The 19925-nt window shown below is 40.9% G+C and overlaps 1 protein-coding gene across 11 annotated transcripts in view; it reads left to right on the plus strand.

Annotated features, from left to right (window-relative positions):
• ARID1B (AT-rich interaction domain 1B) overlaps positions 1 to 19925 on the plus strand; it is a 405450-nt gene that overhangs the window by 139918 nt on the left and 245607 nt on the right. For all 11 annotated transcript variants that reach the window (XM_056567064.1, XM_056567068.1, XM_056567065.1 and 8 more), the window contains one exon: positions 11529 to 11642. In XM_056567064.1, the coding sequence (XP_056423039.1) occupies positions 11529 to 11642 (114 nt within the window). The remainder of the gene's footprint in view (positions 1 to 11528; positions 11643 to 19925) is intronic.

Here is a 19925-nt window from a genome sequence, read left to right on the forward strand (position 1 = left end):
ATTACGAAAGTTAAGACTTGTTCATTTGTTTGCCTATTGTGTAACTGTCTGACAGCCTTTGTGTTGCACGGTGACACTATTACAACTGCTAAGCAGTCACTTTGTGCTTTTTTTTCCTTTTTTTGTTACTCTACAAGAGTGTCTACAAGAGCAGCTGGCCCACACAGCTGGAGTGACCCGAAACAAACGGAAATAAGACAAAGTCAAGAGACAATGTATGCTAAACGTTATACCTCTAGCTTTTGTGCCGTATTAGCCTAATTGTCTTAAGCTACATGAAATTAGACACAACATATTGCTTTTAGTTTAAAATCCACAGTAGTTAAAGCAACTTATAGTGTATGGCTCCCAGCCTTAATGCAGAATGACATACATATATCTGCCAGAGGAAGTTCCCATAGAATTCTAATAATACAGTGCTACCTGTGTACATTATGGAGATCACATATCTAAGGTGTTAGATAGCAGGAGGGGGGGGGGGGGGCTGCTATTAGGCCACTGGCAATAAAGCTTTGCAATTTTATGTATTTCAAAGTATTTTAGAAGTGATCATGTAACCGCTGCTTCAAATCCTCCAGCGGCACCATAAAAACTGTACAATTAAAGTCAAATTTAGTTTAAAATAAAAACTGTTATACTGTATATACTCAAGTAGAAGCCGACTGGAATATAAGCCAAGGCCCCTAATTTCGCCCTAAAAACCCAGGAAAAGTTATTGACTCGACTATAAGCCTAGGGTGGGAAATACATCATCCCCCCCTGTCATCATCCAGACCCCCGTCATGAACACCCCTGCCATCATCCCCCCTTCATCATCACCGCCTGTCATCATCCCCCCTTCATCATCCCCCCTTCATCATCCCCCCTTCATCATCACTGCCTGTCATCATCCCACACCCCCCTTCATCATCACCACCTGTCATCATCCCCCCCTTCATTATTACCCTGTCATCATCCCCCCCCTTCATCTTCCCCCCTTCATCATCCCCCCTTCATCATCACCGCTTGTTATCATCCCACACCCCCCTTTATCATCACCACCTGTCATCATTCCCCTGTCATCATCCCACACCCCCCTTAATCATCACCGCCTGTCATCATCCCACACCCCCCTCCCCTACATCATCACCGCCTGTCAATGACAGTGGTCTTCAACCTGCGGACCTCCAGATGTTTCAAAACTACAACTCCTAGCATGCCCGGACAGCCATCGGCTGTTCGGGCATGCTGGGAGTTGTAGTTTTGAAACATCTGGAGGTCCGCAGGTTGAAGACCACTGCGGCCTTCGTCATCATCTAGACCCCCCACCCCCTTTAGTTTTGTACTCCCCTCTGCTCGGCTTGAAGGAAGGGTGAGCTGGTCCAGGCCATCTGTGCTGCAGGGACCGTCCGGTGGGGAAAGATAGTCATTCCGGGCTGTCAATCTTCACCGGGGGGGCCTCTTCTCTGCGCTTCGGGCCCGGAATAGTGATGTTGCCTTGACGATGACGCATAGGGACGTTGCGCATAGGGGGGGGGGGGGGATCTGGATGATGATGAAGGCCACAGTGGTCTTCAACCTGTGAACCTCCAGATGTTTCAAAACTACAACTCCCAGCATGCCTGGACAGCCGATGGCTGTCAGGGCATGCTTGGAGTTGTAGTTTTGAAACATCTGGAGGTCCGCAGGTTGAAGACCACTGAGGGCGGAGAGTTTACTCGAGTATAAGCCGAGGGGGGTGTTTTCAGCACGAAAAATCGTGCTGAAAACCTCGGCTTATACTCGAGTATATACGATATATATTTGGTACTGATGCAATCACAAAGACTCAGCGATAAAGATATTACTTATTTATACGGCACAGTGAGCAGCAAATAAAACCATAAGAAGTATATTCCCACAAAAAAAAAAGAAAGCTAATTATAAAGTATATGTTCTGCAAAAAAAAAAAAAAGGAACATTGATTCAGTTCTGCCGCCTTTTCATAGTCTTTCTTTGTACATTGCTTCCTGCCCAGTTGACCAGGGAAAAGCTCCAAGTGAATGGGACCTAGCTGAAGTCTTCTGCACAGAATGGAAAATAAGTAAATTGGTGCTATAACCCCTTCATTCTCAGCATGGATGGGGGTCCTAGAGGTCACTACCACTGATCAAGTGATGATCCTAGCAATATGCCATTACGTTCAGAAAGGAATGCAATTTTAAGACGCAAGATAGACTGGTATTTGAGGGTTTAATGTATTTTCCCTCTACCTTTTTTTTTTCATTTTGACCAAAAAGGGGAATCGGTTTAGACTAAGGTTATGTTGAAATGCTGCATTGCAGTACTCTTGCAGTATAGCAAAATCACGATTAAACCGATACAGTACCATGACAGTACAATGAAGAATACACAACTGCAGTGTGTGAACACAGTCCAAAGCACCAATTTGGAGAAACTTTATTATAGATGTGTCCTTCCAGAAACGGGTGGCAGGATATTACCAACCATGAAAAAAGCAATGATTATGCATTACACTGCTCTCACAAATTTTGGCTGGTCATCTGGTTCCACTCATCTCAGGATATGTTGAACCAGCAGAAAAGGTAAAGAAGGGCACATCTGTATGTGCTGAAGGATCATGGGAAGGGTGTGGAGGGGAAAATAAGTACCAGGCCCTTAATAATAACCATAATGGTAGAGCCAGTTAAAATACTGCTGTGAACCACTTGTACACCACTGTCTACACCAACAGCAGAATACAAACTACGTTCATGGCAGTGTGTATTGTAAATGGAATTCTCAGAGGAATTATAGCCTTTTTTTGAAGATTTTTGGGGCTTTTGAGCTTTAGCACAACATTCTGAATCTGTTCCCTTTCCAATCAGGGTTCCCTTCTTTTGTACTACTACATTACCGCATTCATTTACCTTAATATTCATCCATATCTACTGAAAAGAATAAAATATTTGCTAAAATAGCTGCATTCCTGCCACAATGATGAGTTTCCTTGGTGGAATACAATCCTTGTTCTTCTATGACAAAAATAACTGTGCAGAGAGAGATCACAGAATTCCTTGAGGCATACTTTCAGAAGAACTGCTTCATGTTGCCACATATATCTGTTTTATGTGTTACGTTTAGGGGGCCACAGAGTCACTGCTTCTATCTGTCATATTTTACCTCTTTTATCGTGCTGTTGAAAAGATCTTATGGCATTAGGCTGCTTATCACCTTTAGAATATTTGTTTAAACAGGGCTTTGCATATTTTACTCATCCAGCAAAATTGTCTTAAAGCGTACACGTCAGATCCAACAAAAAATGTACCTAATCCTGACCATGTACATCTAATTTTTATGTGTCTTTAATTTATTTTTTTATTACACTTTTAATTTAGCTCACTAGTCTGAATTCCTCTCAAAGGGAGGAGGCGTGGCCTCACTGTGCAGGTCTCCGCCCCTGCCCTCAGAATGCTGTCTGCTCACATCTCCCCTAGCATTAGCAAAACTACAACTCCCAGCTTGTCCTCACTGATAGTAGCGGGACACAAACTGACAGTGGGAGGATTTTTCCTGCAACTGTGAGCCCTGTGCTCACAGCTGTCAATCAAGGAAGTGTGTCCATGACATGGTGATGACGCATGGACACAGCAGGACTAGTATGTGTCCAAGCAGGCAGGTGGGGGGGCAGTTGTTTGACCGGCATTTTTTAGTATGAAATACTGAAAATTTTCTAATGAAAGCAATTGCAAAACCTATTGCTTTACAACATACCAAAAGTTTTTGTATCTGACAGTGCCCATTTAAAAAATGTAAGCCGTAAAAATGACCAACAACGTTAGATATTATAGATCTCAGCCATCTCTTTATGATGGTAAAAAGATTGTGAAATACACAGTTGCTAGTGTTATATAGTAAACAATAATTTCTCAATCATTTCTTAGTATTTTGTGTTTCAAAATACTGTTGTTATAGTGAATAGTGCCCTAAGCAGTACCTTCTGTCACCACAGTGACTGCGGACAAAGGTCTGTCTGTCTTGGAACATTCTGAGGACATTCTCATCTGAAGGCTCATCAGAGGAGGAAAGAATCCTGGTCAATTCTAGCTCTCGTATATTTACGTCCTTGGCCGGTTCTCGCATCCTATTGGGTCGGTCCCGGCATGTATCTGATGCCGGGACCCGGGGCTAGTAGCGCGCAGCAGCGATCGCGGTGCCACACACTATTAACCCTTTAGACGCAACTTTGAACGCCGTGTCTAAAACGAAAGTGAAAGCTGCCCAGCTGCTCAGCGGGGCTGATCGGGACTGAAAATGCGGTGTCCCGATCAGCTGGGAAACGAGCGGTGGTCCTCTTACCTGCCTCCGGCGTGTCCCCTCTGCGATTGATCTCCAAGCCTGAGATGCAGGCTTGAGCAATCGACCGCCGATAACGCTGATCAAAGCTATGGCTTTGCAGTGAACAGTGCTGGCAATCAGTGTGTGCAGTGTTATAGGTCCCTATGGGAGCTATAACACTGCAAAAAAAAGTGTAAAAAAAAGTGAATAAATATGATTTAACCCTTTCCTTAATAAAAGTTCAAATGACCCCCCTTTTCCCATAAAAAAAACACCATGTAAATAAAAATAAATATAAACATATGTAGTATCGCCGCGTACGTAAATGTCCGAACTATAAAAATATATCCTTAATTAAACCGCACGGTCAATGGCGTACGCGCAAAAATATTGAAAATCTAAAATAACGTATTTTTGGTCGCTTTTTATATCATGAAAAAAAGAATAAAAAGCAATCACAAAGTCTGATCAATACAAAAATGGTACCTCTAAAAACTTCAGATCACGGCGCAAAAAATTAGCCCTCATACCGCCCCATATGCGGAAAAATAAAAAAGTTATAGGAGTCAGAAGATGACAATTTTAAACGTATAAATTTTTCTGCATGTAGTTATGATTTTTTACAGAAGTACAACAAAATCAAACCTATATAAGTAGGGTATCATTTTAATCGTATGGACCTACAGAATAAAGATAAGGTGTCATTTTTACCGAAAAATGTAATGCGTAGAAACGGAAGCCCCCAAAATTTACAAAATGGCGTTTTTTTCTTAAATTTCGTTGCACAATGATATTTTTTTCCACTTTGCCGTAGATGTTTGGGTAAAAAGACTGATATCACTGCAAAGTAGAATTGGTGGCGCAAAAAATAAGCCATCATATGGATTTTTAGGTGCAAAATTTAAAGGGTTATGATTTTTAAAAGGTGAGGAGGAAAAAACGAAAGTGCAAAAATGGAAAAACCTGTGGTCCTTAAGGGGTTAAATATTAGAGCTGGTTATTTCTCATTTAAAAATGTTGTGAGGTTTACATTTCAGATAAGGCTTACACGTTGTTGGCTAACCTGATGTGAGGAAACTTATTCCATTGTAATTCTCTTTTAGATTTTTGGGGGAAGTGAGACTGAGTGGTGAACAGAAAACAGTTATACAAAAAAGCAAAAATTGCAGAAACAAGAACTCTATCAGTTGCTTCAACAGACAGAAGTGTTCCTAATATAGGATATATTATAGATGTTTTCCAGGAAAATACTCCTCTGTCTTTGCTGCCCCTTTGGAACATTGTGGCAGCTAGCATAGTATCATTTGTTGTGATAAGATCGCTTTACACAATGGCCATTCGGGTCTGTAAACACCATGTTTTTGCATCCTGTTAAAAGATACTATTTATTTGTTTGTTGTTGTGGATTATTTTTTGTTTTTTTTCTGTAACAGAAAAAGAGCTTGAATTATTTTTGTATCCTTTTTTTAAATTAATCTTACAAAAGGAAAACATATACTTTTCAACAGGATGCAAAAACAAGAGTTAAATGATAAATATTGGTCTTGACAACACATTGTACGTCACACAGCTATAATGACAAATTCCAGCAACATATATCCTACTTCAAGTTGCCACCAGGATGAGTCTCTGGGTAGCTATTGGTCTGAACAAACAGAATCCAGAGAGTACTATTTAAGAGCGCCTCTCACTGGCCTCTCCGCCATTTGTAGTAAATTATTTAATATTTTGTCTTGTGAGTTATTTCTGGTTTCTGTGACATGTTTTGACCTTCTTTGACCACAACTTGTCTCCGTATGCTTCTTATTACTACATGGTACCTCTATCCCATTCTGCCTGACCTCCATTAACTCTCTCTGGTTTGGCTGACAATGCATTTGAGTACTCCATAGTACCACATCTCTGAGACAGGGGCATAACATCACGCCGCACCCCCTCCAATCATGTCTATGGAAGGGGGCGTGACGGGACCCCTGTGACTGGACCCCTGCGATCATAAATGCTTTGGATAGAGGATAAAATGTATAAAGCCAGAATACCACTTTAATGCTGCCCTGCCACTTCAGCCATCGGAAAGGAGTTTCTGTACATTAATTGTACCTACCATATTGTTGTCTTATGGGCCAGAGGGGAAAAAAAATTATATTTTGTCAACAATCTAGAATGGATTTCTGTTTGTCTTAGATTTTTCTGCCATTAATGAACGAGAGAGCCTTTTAAAGCTCCAAAATATTTGTTTAGAATTAATTTAGAGTTTCAAGGCAAATAAATGTTTTTTTCCAAAGACAAATAGGTTGGGCAACTCTAAAAATGGTCAACCACATATCATCCTGTGTAAATGGGGGATGTGTGGCTGACTGTGAAAGGCCACACAATCATTTTGCCTTGTAAAAGGCTCATTACATAAGCATTGTATTGGGCATGGGTCTGCCCATATAAAATGGCTCTAAGGCTAAGTTTCCACTTGTTTTTTTTTCTGGCAGTTTTTGGAATACTGCCACTGCAGTTTTTGAGCCAAAGTCAGAAGTGGATCCATAAGGGAGGAGAAGTGTAAGTCCTTCCTTTATATGTCCTATTCCTTTTGAATACATTTCTGGCTTTGGCTCAAAAGCTGCAGTGGCAGATATCCAAAAACTGTCAGAAAAAAAAACTAGTGGAAACCTAGCCTAAGGGTGGAGAAGTATAAGTCCTTCCTATATATTTCCTATTCCTTTTGAATACACTTCTGGCTTTGGCTCAAAAACTGCAATATCAGTTTTCCAAAAACTGCCAGAAAAAAAAAATAACTGTGGAAACTTAGCCTAAGGGTACGTTCACATGCGCGGATTTCCAGCATATTTTATCCTGCAGATCTGCTGGTGAAGGCCCGCTCTATGCTGGCTTTATATGTGCCTGCTCGTAGCGTCAATACGCCGCTACCACCTGGCACACTGCGATGTGCGAGTCACAGTATACTCACACATCGCAGGAGCTCTCTGCCTAGCTCAGAGCAGGGAGAGCGGCCGCGATGTGCGAGTACGCTTCGCACATCGCTGCAGTGTGTCTGCTCGTAGCGGCGTATTGCCGCTACCAGCAGGCACATATAAAGCCAGCATAGAGCGGGGCCTTCACAAGCGGATCCGCAGCTAAATACGCTGCGAAAATCCGCGCGTGTGAACGTACCCTAAAGCTGGATTCACTCATGGTGTAAAAATTATTCTCGAATTGCACACTGAATTTTTGTTTGCAGTTTTTGATTTGCCATTACTGTTGTGGATTTTGTTGAAAATTTCACATAGCGTTAAAGGCTGTGCTAAAGCCTGCTATTCCACATAATACACAACACATAGAAACTACACTGCATGAATTTACACCGTATACGTGTTACGAATTCCTTTTCCTCATTGTAAACATTTTGTTAATATCTTCCATGAGTAGTTACTCTACTTTTCAAAATATTGAATGCAGGCCCAATGGTTCCAGTAAAATGTGCACTTTCCAGCCATAGATACTGACTGTATGGTAAGTGCCAACATTACCTGTGTCGCAGAGCTTCTGCTCATGAAAAAGCTGAAAATGTAGCTATGCTCAAGTACCTACACACTGTTTCCCATGCCTGTTCACCACTAATTGGGAAATTGCCACCAACCAGCAGCTATTATTTCTTCAGGCCTCTGGCATCAGCTTATTTCTCAGGATACGATTATTAGGCATGTGGAAAACCATTTCCCCAACATCAGACTTTGAAAGGCTCCTTGGCTTCCCCATACGCGTTAGACTGTTAGCCAACCTATAATATAAACTATATATTACAAGAGGAGTGCTACCATAAAGAGTTCTTGTAAACTCCAATGTAATCATAAAATATGGTTGATAGAGCAAACAGTGATATTGTACATATGGAACTATTATGTACATATGGAAATCCAAGCTATCTAGAGATAAAAAAAAGAAATGCACTCAATAGTGTTGTCTGCTCTCTTAGGATGATGCATGTAAATTGACCAGCTGGTTGTTAGATGTGGCAGCCTGCTTACTACAGTCATACCAGAATGGCTTTATCCCTCCTTTAATGTTATGACAATAAGTGAGAAGTTCTGTCACTCGGTACGACCTAACTGAATGATTCCATCTGCTTTATCCAAGCCAAGTATATAAAAATCTATGGAATGGTGTGCTGCTTTTTATATATATATATATATATATATATATAGGATGTAGAAGGTTTATGTACTTGCGAAAGCTGTGCTGTCTTCATAACCTACCTTTTTATGTATGAGCTAGAACTGGTTGTGCCGCTTTTCCTGCCAGTGTAGACACGTTGCGAAATGTGCCCTGCAAGCTGATCTTTGTTCTTCAGGTCTTGCTACACTATAGACTGTGTGCACGTCTGCTGATACACAGCATTCAGTTATTGGGTGTGTTTTCAGTGGGTATAGACGTGTAACTGCTCTTTTAAAGGAATAATGCCACCTTTTAAGAGTCTGGCTTTCATGTTTTCTTGGAGTACTTTGTAATTCTAACTGTAACTTTTAATTGAAGTGGATTAAAAATGGATCCTCCATCGTATAACATCAAAAAGCTTTTGTGGTTCCTTGGAAATGATGCTACATATCTTTGGCTGCTATGAAGAGTACAGTAAGGAATTACAATGACAATAAATAAACCTCTGGATGATATTATCAGAATTGCTATTTAGTCATTTTTGTAATAACTTGCAGGGGGTGCCTGATTTCCGGGGGTGCCTGATTTTCTGTGTAGCAGTCTCTAGCTTCTAGTCTTTTCTTGCCTACATGTTGCTCTGGTTGGCAAGAGGACAGATGGCAGGGAGCAGGGGTCCTTCCCTGCTTCATCTAGTGCCACCTTGCAGCTGCTGAAGTTTGTGTATCTGACCCTGGAGTAGCGTTCTCTGCCATTGGAGGGCAGGATTTCTGCTGCAATATCCAGTGTGATCTTATGCTGACTATGAAGAACACTTTTTTAATGTCTGGTAGGACTTTTGAATAAATAGGCTATCTAATTGCTCTGGCATCTTCTTCTTGTTTCTGGGTGGTGCTACCCTCTGAGGAATCACTCATTCTACCTTCTGTTTCCTATTAGGGCTGCAAAGGTGTCTTTTCATGACACTCCAAATGCCTTTGCACAATATGTTTGTGTTTCATATTTTTTGTGATCTTGTTCTTCTGCGGTCCCAGGATAATTGTCTGATCACAGGGGGTCCAACCGCTGTTATCCCTTATAATCTCTCTAATGTGCCCCTAACTCTACCGGCATGTGGGAGTGGGGCATTAACATGCACATGTATTGTCTGTGAAAGCGTCAGCTATGCTATATCTTGGGTATCTACAGTGCTTTCATAGATAATGTGTGTATCATGTGCCGACCCACCACTCTATGCAGCGGGAAGAGTCAAGACTGAATATAGAGATCACGTGGGGGTCCCAGAAGTCGGACCCTCACAATCGGACACTTGTCCCCTATTCTGGGACTGCAAAAGAACAAAATTGCAAAAACAGTGCAATATTCAAAGATTCTTCACAGTCATTCAGAGTGTCATGGGAAGTCATCTTTGCAGGGTAAGGCTGGGTTCACGTCACAATTTGAGTCTCTGATGCACAGATACGATTTTGGAAGCTCAAATAGTCTGAAATCGTATCTGTGCACGGACAGGTACAGACCCATTAACTTGTATGGGCAGCGAAACAGATTGTAGTCAGCTAGTGACTACAATCTTGTCATTTTCTCAGCATGTCCGATTTTTGACTGAAAATCGTGATCTGCCATGATTTTTAAGCCTGTGTCAAAAATCAGACATACGGAGACAAGGACCAGCAGGTAACATAGTTCTGCTAGCAAATCCTAGTCCCAGAGCTTAGACCCCCTGCAATCAGATGCTTATACCCAATCCTGTGGATAGGGGATGAGTTTTAAGGGGCCCCTTTAGGATGTTGACTTGATTTGGAAAGGTATACACCAGTCTGGCTAAGGTCCCATAGTTAAAGCTACGTGTTGAAGCAAAAAGCCATGAAGTTGAAGGAAATATCTCTCAATATCTGCAACAACTTTCTAGGTCCATTCAGAGCCTATTATCCAGACCAGAGAGCCTCTGCAGAGTGCATCTGTTGCTCTGGCATCTGTGAATTACATGAACTTTGACTAATTTCATAGAAAGATGTGTAATACAGGGGAAATGAGCATTTACATAAATGGTTTTCCCCATGATACTAGCTGTAATAATAACCCTTTCAATGAATTCAGAAAACAATAGACATGTACTTGCAAGGGTCTAATCCAAAGATGGACACCCACTTTTCACCATCATTCTTGATGCCCTCTCTGCCACCACAACACCCCCCCCCCACCACCACCACCACCCATCCATTCAACCCCCACCCCCACTGTGCAATATAAAAACGCCTGTGGGAAACTGATGGCGACAAAAGGTTTTCTTTATTGGGTCACCTTTGTGTCCAATGGCCCATGTTGTTTGTAGCCTATGGCCATGGTATAACTCTGAACGCAGGCAAAATGGTATCTCAACAAACTCTGTGGCATATTTGTGGTGGGCCCATTCACTTTATTGGACCAGATTAATCTACTAGTGTGTACATGCAGTCTGTTCCTCCAATCTATACCTCTAATTTTTAATCATTAGGTAATGTAGATTTTTTTTTTACTAATGATTGCCAGACACTGAAACTTGATCTGCTTCTATTTTCTGATTTAAGTAATGTTTTTCACATTTTTTATGCATTATTGTAGTGGATAGTCACCTTTTTGCTGTAATGCTGTCTGTGTTGGTAAGACTGCTAGAAAGTGATGTGTACGGAACAAGAAGTTTCTACACAAGGAACAGCGCTCGGCACTGCATGACTGGCAGGTGACTACCCTATACTTTATAATCCACTCCGATTACAGCCGGAACCCCTGGTTACACGGGTGCTCAATAGTAGATGAATGGCACTCACCAGTCTCCAGCAGGTAAAACGAAGAGCTTTTTTCAGCAAAGGTGTATGTGCGCATACAAATCACAGGGAGAGCATGGACGCCATCCACAGTAGCAGTGATAGCTATTTTGTGCACTGGGCGCACTTCCTCGGACCACTCTTGTTGCCAGTACAATCATAAAATACTCTTTTTGGCCTTGTCCCTGTACACGTATAAAACCTGCATAAACTATTTGTTTGTAAATGGTATTGTATGTGTGTTTGTGTAAAATATTTTAAAAAATATCTACTCTTCCATACGTGCAGGATGTTCCAGCAGAAAGTTATGGAAGCAGACCTCCGCCTTCTTCAATGACTCCTGGAAAGACTAACCATGAAGACTTGAACCTAATACAGCAGGAGAGGCCATCAAGTTTACCAGTAAGATTTATTTGTTCCTTCATTCTAGTCTTCTGTTTTGCCAAATCTTATGATCTATATAAAGATATTCGTATTACATATTGTATTTTAATCCACTGCTGATGCTATGTATGAATTTGCACTCTACACTTCTTCCACCAATGTTGCACCTAAGGGTACATTCACACTGCTGAATTCAGTGAGCGGAATTTCGCGCTGTGAACATTACCATCAGTGTAAATGGGTCTTCCGCGAGACCCGTTCACACTGAGGAATTTCAGCGGCGGACAATTCCGCTGCTGAAATTGTTCCGCACAGAGAATGAACATGTTCATTCTTTGTGTGGAATTCCGCGAGCACTGCATAGCCGTCAATGGTGACGGCGCAGTGCCGTGCGGTCCTACCACCGCGGAATTCTGCGAGCAGAGATTTTGCAGTGTGACCATTCCCTAATGGTTTAGTATTGTGTGCCTGTGATCTGGCACCATAGGGCACTTGCTATGGCAAACATGCAGCCAAAAATAACTTCACTGTGCTCTTTAATCTTTTCATGTAATGCTTGTGTTCAGTCTTTCTTTTTGCTTTTAATAAATCATTTATCTGTCATTTATCCTATTTATTTAGTTGATTATCTCAGCAATAAGCTCAGTTATTTGTGCTTTATTGTACTTGTGCTGGCAGTTTCGGTAACTGGAATTATCTGTATAATATAATGGACAAACGTGAGCTCTTATGGGACAGACTTTTTGTCACTAGGTCACCCAGAAACTCCTTAGGCTAGATTCCCACTATGGAAAATCCAGCCAGAAAAATTCTGGCCAGAGATTCAGAGTTTGCCTGACGCCAGCTGAATCATTTGGTGCTAGGACCGCTCAAACTGTGTGTAGACGGATTTCACCTAAAGAATGACCAAGATCATTCTCTCGGTGGCAGGATTCTGCCTCACCAGAATTTCCAAGTGTAATTTCTATGCATAATTACACTCAGAAGTTCCATAGTGCAGTGTTACCCAAGCAGTGTGCCTCCAGCTGTTGCAAAACTACAACTCCCAGCATGCCCGGACAGCCGAAGGCTGTCCGGGCATGCTGGGAGTTGTAGTTTTCCAACAGCTGGAGGCACACTGCTTGGGAAACACTGCCGTAGTGTGAGCCTAGCCTTATCCTATTTCTCAGCATATAAATTTTTCCCAGCACATAATTGTTGAAGCGTAACTCCTGAAGCAATTTTCAGGCTAAAAAGTTGCCAGAAGAGTTAAAGGGGTACTGGAAATTTTTTTTTTTTTTAAATCAATTGGTTCCAGAAATGTAAACAGATTTGGAAATTACTTCTGTTAAAAAATCTTAATCCTTTCAGTACTTATCAGCTGCTGTTATCCACAGGAAGTTCTTTTCTTTTTGAGTTTCCTTTTTGCCTAACCACAGTGCTCTCTGCTGACACCTCTGTCCATTTTAGGAACTGTCCAGAGCAGGATAGATTTTCTATGGGGATTTGCTCCTACTCAAGACAGTTCCTGAAATGGACAGAGGTGTCAGCAGAGACCACTGTGGTCAGACAGAAAGGAAATTAAAAAAAGAACTTCCTGTGTATCATACAGCAGCTGAGTACTGGAAGGATTAAGATTTTTAAATAGAAGTAATTTACAAATCTGTTTAACTTTCCGGCACCAGTTGATAAAAAAAAAAGTTTTCCAGTGGAGTACCCCTTTAAACTGATGTCCTGCTGCTGAAGCATCATCAGAGTTGCACTATAACAATGTGATCATGTGGACCCCACCTTTGGGACCCCTGCTGATCCAGTGAATAAATAAGTGGTAGAAGTGCCTCCCACAAGTCCTTGGCCACCTACAGTGTTGCTGTGTAGGGTAACAAAGTGCTGCTGTCCTTTCTTGTAGGGTAACAATGTGCTGTAGTCCCTTCATATTAAAGGTGTCCATACACCTTTTACTAATGTGTGCCATACCCACTGACTTCAGCGGATTCGGTCAACTGTCTAAAGTACATGCCGCCTCCTTACTCTTCACTGAAAGATGATGTTAGTGGAGAGAAGGGTTGGGCATGTTGGATTTTTAACATCTGACCCTATTGTTTTGGGAGGCATAAGACAGTGCAAGAAATGTCTATGGGCTTACTCCTTTTCTTTTCCTTTTCATAAGGAAAACATGAACTTTGTGCCATGTGGGTGGTCTAACTGTCGCCAATCAAGCTTCATCCAACAGTTATTTAAAGTATTTGATATACTTGAAGGGGTACTCCGCCCCTAGTCATCTTATCCCCTATCCAAAGGATAGGGGATAAGATGTCTGATCGCGGGGATCCTGCCGCTGGGGACCCCCGCAATCTCTTCTGCAGCACCCACTTGTCATCAGTTGCATGGAGTGAAGATTGCTCCGTGCCTGATGATACAGGGGCCAGAGTATCCCTCTATACAAGCCGATGGGAGGGGGCGTGACGGCACGATACTCCGGCCCCTGTATAGTGAGTCATTAGGCATGGAGCGATCTTTGCTCCGTGCAGCTGATGACAAGTGGGTGCAGAGGGACCCCCGCGATCAGATATCTTATCTCCTATCCTTTAAATAGGGGATAAGATGTCTAGGGACGGAGTACCCCTTTAAGGAGTAATGGGGGTCCTGCAAGTTTCACCCTAATAATTAGTCACTGTGACTGTAATAATGTGACTGTTTTGATTGTTACTACAATTTTACAATAGTAACTATTACAGTTTATGAACGAAAGAGACGTTATTTTAGCTTTATAGCTGCGGTCTTATGCAGTACATTGCTTATGACCATTTGCGTTAACATTTTCTCCTTTCTTAGATTGAGATCTAGTCCTAAGTGAAAGTGTGTCATCTCCAAGTTCTGTTTGTGTTTCCTTGGATACAAGGGAAATTGGCGTACAAAAAATTCTGCTGAAGTATATTCCATGTCCTTACATGGCTTGTCCAGATAGTGATTTTAGCAGATACTACAAGGATCTTGCTAACATCACATCATTTCCCAGTGGAGATGAGGCCTTGACCAACATCTCTCATCCTTAGACTCCAGTGTGGTGTTGTGCAAAATCCCTTCCATGTATGTTTTTTGTTTTTTTATAAAGGATAGATAAATGTGTCTATAATGTGCTTAATAGTTTACTTCAAATACACGTTCCTTGAAAAAAACATTAAGAATGAAATATATATTAATGTGTAGTTTTACATGACTATCTCAAGGATGTGTGAGCACCACAAGAGAATGGTTTTATCACTTGAATGTATATTATGCATGTGTTAGAGTATGTGCTTCGGTTTAAAGTTTGGATATGCATCATGCATTTTAGATCCAAAGTTAAGTACTTAAAAAACTATAGAGGAATGATAATGTATATATTCCTCACTTTCTCCCAGTATATATTAACAAGGTATGTTACATACTAAGATACAATGCAATAAGCACATTTTGAAAGAAAACTGGTTTCAAAATCTTATGTTAATGTGACCAAGGGAACCGAGGGGGCATCCTCTTATTCTGCCATATTGGAGTTGATTTATCGGGCAATTTTCATCAACCTCATGTTTTTTTTTTTTTTTTGCCTTACTGTGGATCAACACAGTAGGGTCTTGGGTTGAACTCGTTGGACTCTTGTCTTTTTTTTCAACCTTACAGACTATGTTACTATATGGTTCCCTACTATGATTCCTTACTATGATCCCATAGACATCTGTATAGGAGTCGGGGGGGGGGGGGGGTCCACCTCTGTAATACATAATGCCACAATTTTTTTATAATAATTTTTTTTTCTCCATATGAAACCCTTGTTACAGCAGGGCCTATAGATCTCTAGTTGCAGTATTATTGTTCCATACAATTAGGAGATTGTACAGAAACATAAGCTGCTCGTCGTGTGTGTGAGGCCTTAAATTGGTTCACCGGGTGTGTATCTTTATTTCCATTTTACCCTCTTAGTCATTGAGAAAATACGATCTTTAAAATACTTGAGCAATAGTGTGTGTGTGTGTGTGGGGGGGGGGGGTAATGGGTCAAATAAAGCACCTAAAGAATGCCATCTTTTTCATGTATTACTCTCTGGCAGATAAAAAAAATTTAGTATTGCAATAATTGTAATGACTCACAGAATAGAGGTGAATAAGAAAACAAAAACTATTTCAAAATAGCTGTTTTTTTTCTACTTCCCCTCCAAAACCAGTTGGTAGAAGTTAGTAAATACACAGTAGAGGGCAGATAGCACTCAAAACGTGTCACCGCTACTTCTACTGTATCCTGTTTTATGAAATAAAGGCCTCACATGGAGTTTATCTACACATCAGTGCTAGACATTCCTTTCTTTAGCCTCTCTTACATATTGCCACATACCTGTCTATGCGTGGAGCCAAGTGGGAGAGGTGAAGGTCTCCTATTGCTTTGGATGTCTAATAAGATATATGAAAATTGAAGAATACCAATAAAGAGGAAGAAAAAAGGCATCCCATGCTCAACGCGACTCATATAATATCCCATAAAATAAAAAATCATGCCCATATCATACAAAAAGTGCATTGTCTTAATCAAGTAGTCACTAGTGTGCATGTAGGAATGAGTTACCTAGCTAACGCTCCTTTAGCAGCGATAAAAGCCTCCAGTCTTCTTTGGTATGATGCCACATGGTTTGGAAATTTACTAACATTCTTCTCTGCAGATCCTCTCAAACTGATTGGGGTCAGTTGGTGGAAGCCATTTTCATGTCTCTCCAGAGATGTTCAATTTAGGCCTACTTTAGGCCACTCAAGGACATTTACAGAGTTGTTCCTAAGCCACTCCTGTGTTGTCTTGGCGGCGTGCTTAGGCTCCTTGTCTTGTTGGAAGATAAACCTTTGGTTCAGTCTGTGGTCCAGAGCTCTCTGGATTAGGTTTTCTGTATTTCTCCCTTGCTTCATTTAGCTTTCCCTCAATCTTGACCAGTTTACATGTCCCAGCTGCTAGAAAACACCCATACATCATGATACTGCCATTACCATGCTTCACTGCAGGAATGGCATTGGGCAGGGGAAGAGCAGTGCCTGGTTTCCTTAAGACACGACACTTAGAAATTAGACCAAATTGTTAAAGCTTTTTTGAAATCTCCAGGAGAACTTTTATGTGTTCTTACTGCTCAGCCCTAAGGCCCAGACTGGTGGAGTACTGCAGAGATGGTTGACCATCTGAAAGTTTTACCCATCTGCGCACAAGATCTTTGGAGCTCAGAGTGATCATTGGATTCTTGGTCATCTCTTTTACCGAGGCCTTTCTCCCCCCCCCCCCCCAATTACTTAGTTTGGTGGGGTGGCCAGGTTGTTCCAAACTTCAATTTATGAATAGTGAAGTCCACTATGCTCTTAGGATCTTTCATTGCAACCATTTTTTGTACCCTTCTCCAGGTAAGTACCTCACACATTCCTGTGCCTAACAATTTCAGGTAGTTCTTTCTCCCTAATGGTTTTGTTTTTGCTCTGATATGCAGCGTCAGTTTTGTGACCTTATGTAGTGAACGTGTTTCTCCAAATCATGCCCAAACAACTGAATTCACGACAGGTGACTCCAGCCAAGGTGTAGAAGCATCTCAATGATGATCAAGAGAAATGGGAGTCCCCAAAAGGTAAAGGTTAGGCCTGAATACTGAAATTTTAGTTATACCCTGTTAATAAATTTGCAAAAATTCGAGAATTTTGTTCTCACATTTACACCTATTATTATTATTATTTTTTTTTTTTATTATTAAGTACAGATTGTTGGGAGAAATATGTGATTTTTTTTTTATATGTAAAAAAAAAAGTGAAAGGTTCTGGAGTCTTTCCAAATGCATTGTATATGCAACACAATCTCGGCATGATATTATCTGCTGGAAAGGTCAACTAAAGTACAATAGGGTGACCTCAGTAGATAGGACAATGGTGGATTATTTATTTATTCAGAGAAAAATGATGGAATTGGAAGACCAACTAAAGACCAAGTATCCTTCCCACTATTACTGGAAGGGTTTCTTCTGCTGTATATGTATATATAGTATTCTTGTTTGTTTAAATAGATTGTGTCTGGTGTTTTCCTTAGCGCCATTCTTTAGCATTCTGCCACAATACTGTAAACTAGCTTAACGATGTTGTTTTCCTTTGTTTGGGTCAAGAAATTTTAGCTAAAAATTGTTACTGTGTGAAAGAAGATTATTGACTCGCCAAGCCTTCAATTTCCAGTGAATAGAGCTCCCTCCCTGCAGCTTTGGGAACATGGTGTGCATGCATTCTATTTTAGAGCAAACTGTAATTTAAAGCCGAGGCAGTTTGATGCCCCACTGAACTTTGTTTAAGCCTGAAATAAAGGCAAAAAGCTAAAAGCCACAATGAAGTGACTAAGCTTTCTTGAATGCTTTCCTCAGCCATTTCAAGCAAGCACTCCAGAGAAGTGACATTAACTGTGCACAAGCTTTTACGTGGCTTAGCTTGCTATATTCATTATGACTTTGTTTTGCCCATTTTCTTATTTAGCCACTGACTGCACAGATTTTTGGATTAGCTTTTTTTGATGTATTTGTGCACCGTGTACAAATGTTCCTTTTTCTGACCTTTCTATTTTTGAGTTTGAGATGTAAATCTTTAGTAGTAGAGCACATTCATTCCATTTTAATATCTAGCAATATCAGTGTGTGTGTGTGTGTATATATGTATATATATATATATATATATATATTTATATATACACAGTGATCCCTCAACTTACAATGGCCTCAACATACAATAGTTTCAACATACAATGGTCTTTTCTGGACCATTGTAAGTTGAAACCAGACTCAACATACAATGACAATCTGAACAAAGACAGTCCAGATCTGTGAAACTTGTCAATGGCCGAGAGAACTGACCAATCACAATGGGCAATTTACTGGTAAAACCCCTGTATTACTGAAGCGTATGCACTGAATGATGTCTGGTAGCACCCCCTACAGTACAGAGAGGTACTACATGTTCTGTACTCTTTACCTGTATTACTGAAGTGCATGCACTGACTGATGTCTGGTAGCGCCCCATACACTACAGGGAGGTATTACATGTTCTGTATACTTTACCTGTACCAGGGTTACCTGCTTCTTTAAACACCAGGTGAGGGCGACTCCATGTTACTTTTTTAAGACATTGCGTGTTCTGTACAGGACCCGGAAGAAGCTCCTGTCCTCTATATAGACCAGTGTGCCCCAAGCAGTGTGCCCCAAGCTGTTGCAAAACTACAACTCCCAACATGCCCGGACAGCATAGACAGTGATTTACAGCTCCCAGCAGATCTTTCTTACTTTTATATGTAAGGATTGGCTTCATATATATTAGTTATCTACTTATTTTTCTTTAATTCTCACTTTTTCCTATTTTTGGATGACATTTTGGGGCTTTAGAACCAATTACCAGGTTTCCATAGAGTTATGGTCTCAACATACAATGGTTTCGACATACAATGGTCGTCCTGGAACCAATTAATATTGTAACTTGAGGGACTACTGTGTATATATATATATATATATATATATATATATATATATATAATACTGTGAAGCATAATAATTCATTCTACATCGTGCAATGTATAGGTATTCTCTATGTCAAACTGAGCTCCTGGGTACAGGCTGTTGGAAAAATTTTACTTTCTCTTAATAAAATGTTGAACAAAGTTTCTTGCATATACATGCTACTAATATCAACAGGGTGTGTAACAGTGTGTGTACATGTGTCCTGAGTCCATTCATTGGTTGATCCTCTACTGTTGTGTGTGGCCTTCACCATAAGCGTCTTTATGCCCACTGTGTACAGAAATAAACATATTGGGGGAGATTTATCAAAACCTGTGCAGAGGAAGAGTGGTGCAGTTGCCCATAGCAACCAATCAGATTGCTTCTTTCATTTTCCACAGGCCTCTAAAGAGGCCTGTGGAAAATGAAAGAAGCAATCTGATTTGTTGCTATGGGCAACTGCCCCACTCTTCCTCTGCACAGGTTTTGATAAATCTCCCCCATTGGCCCTGATTTACTATTGTAAACCCAACTAGGGAGATTTATCAAAACCTGTGCAGAGGAAAAGTTGTCCAGCTGCCCATAGCAACCAATCAGATCCCTTCTTTCATTTTTCACAGGCCTTAGGAAGGCCTGTGAAAAATGAAAGAAGCAATCTGATTGGTTGCTATAGGCAACTGGACAACTTTTTCCTTTGCACAGGTTTTGATAAATCTCCCCCAACATGTTTTGTCGGATTGTGCGCCAGAAATTCTGTCTGTGCCAGAATTGAAAAAAAACCCGACCAACTCTCGATTTTC

The sequence above is a fragment of the Hyla sarda genome, chromosome 3 (assembly GCF_029499605.1).
Source record: "Hyla sarda isolate aHylSar1 chromosome 3, aHylSar1.hap1, whole genome shotgun sequence".
Taxonomy (NCBI): Eukaryota; Metazoa; Chordata; class Amphibia; order Anura; family Hylidae; genus Hyla; species Hyla sarda.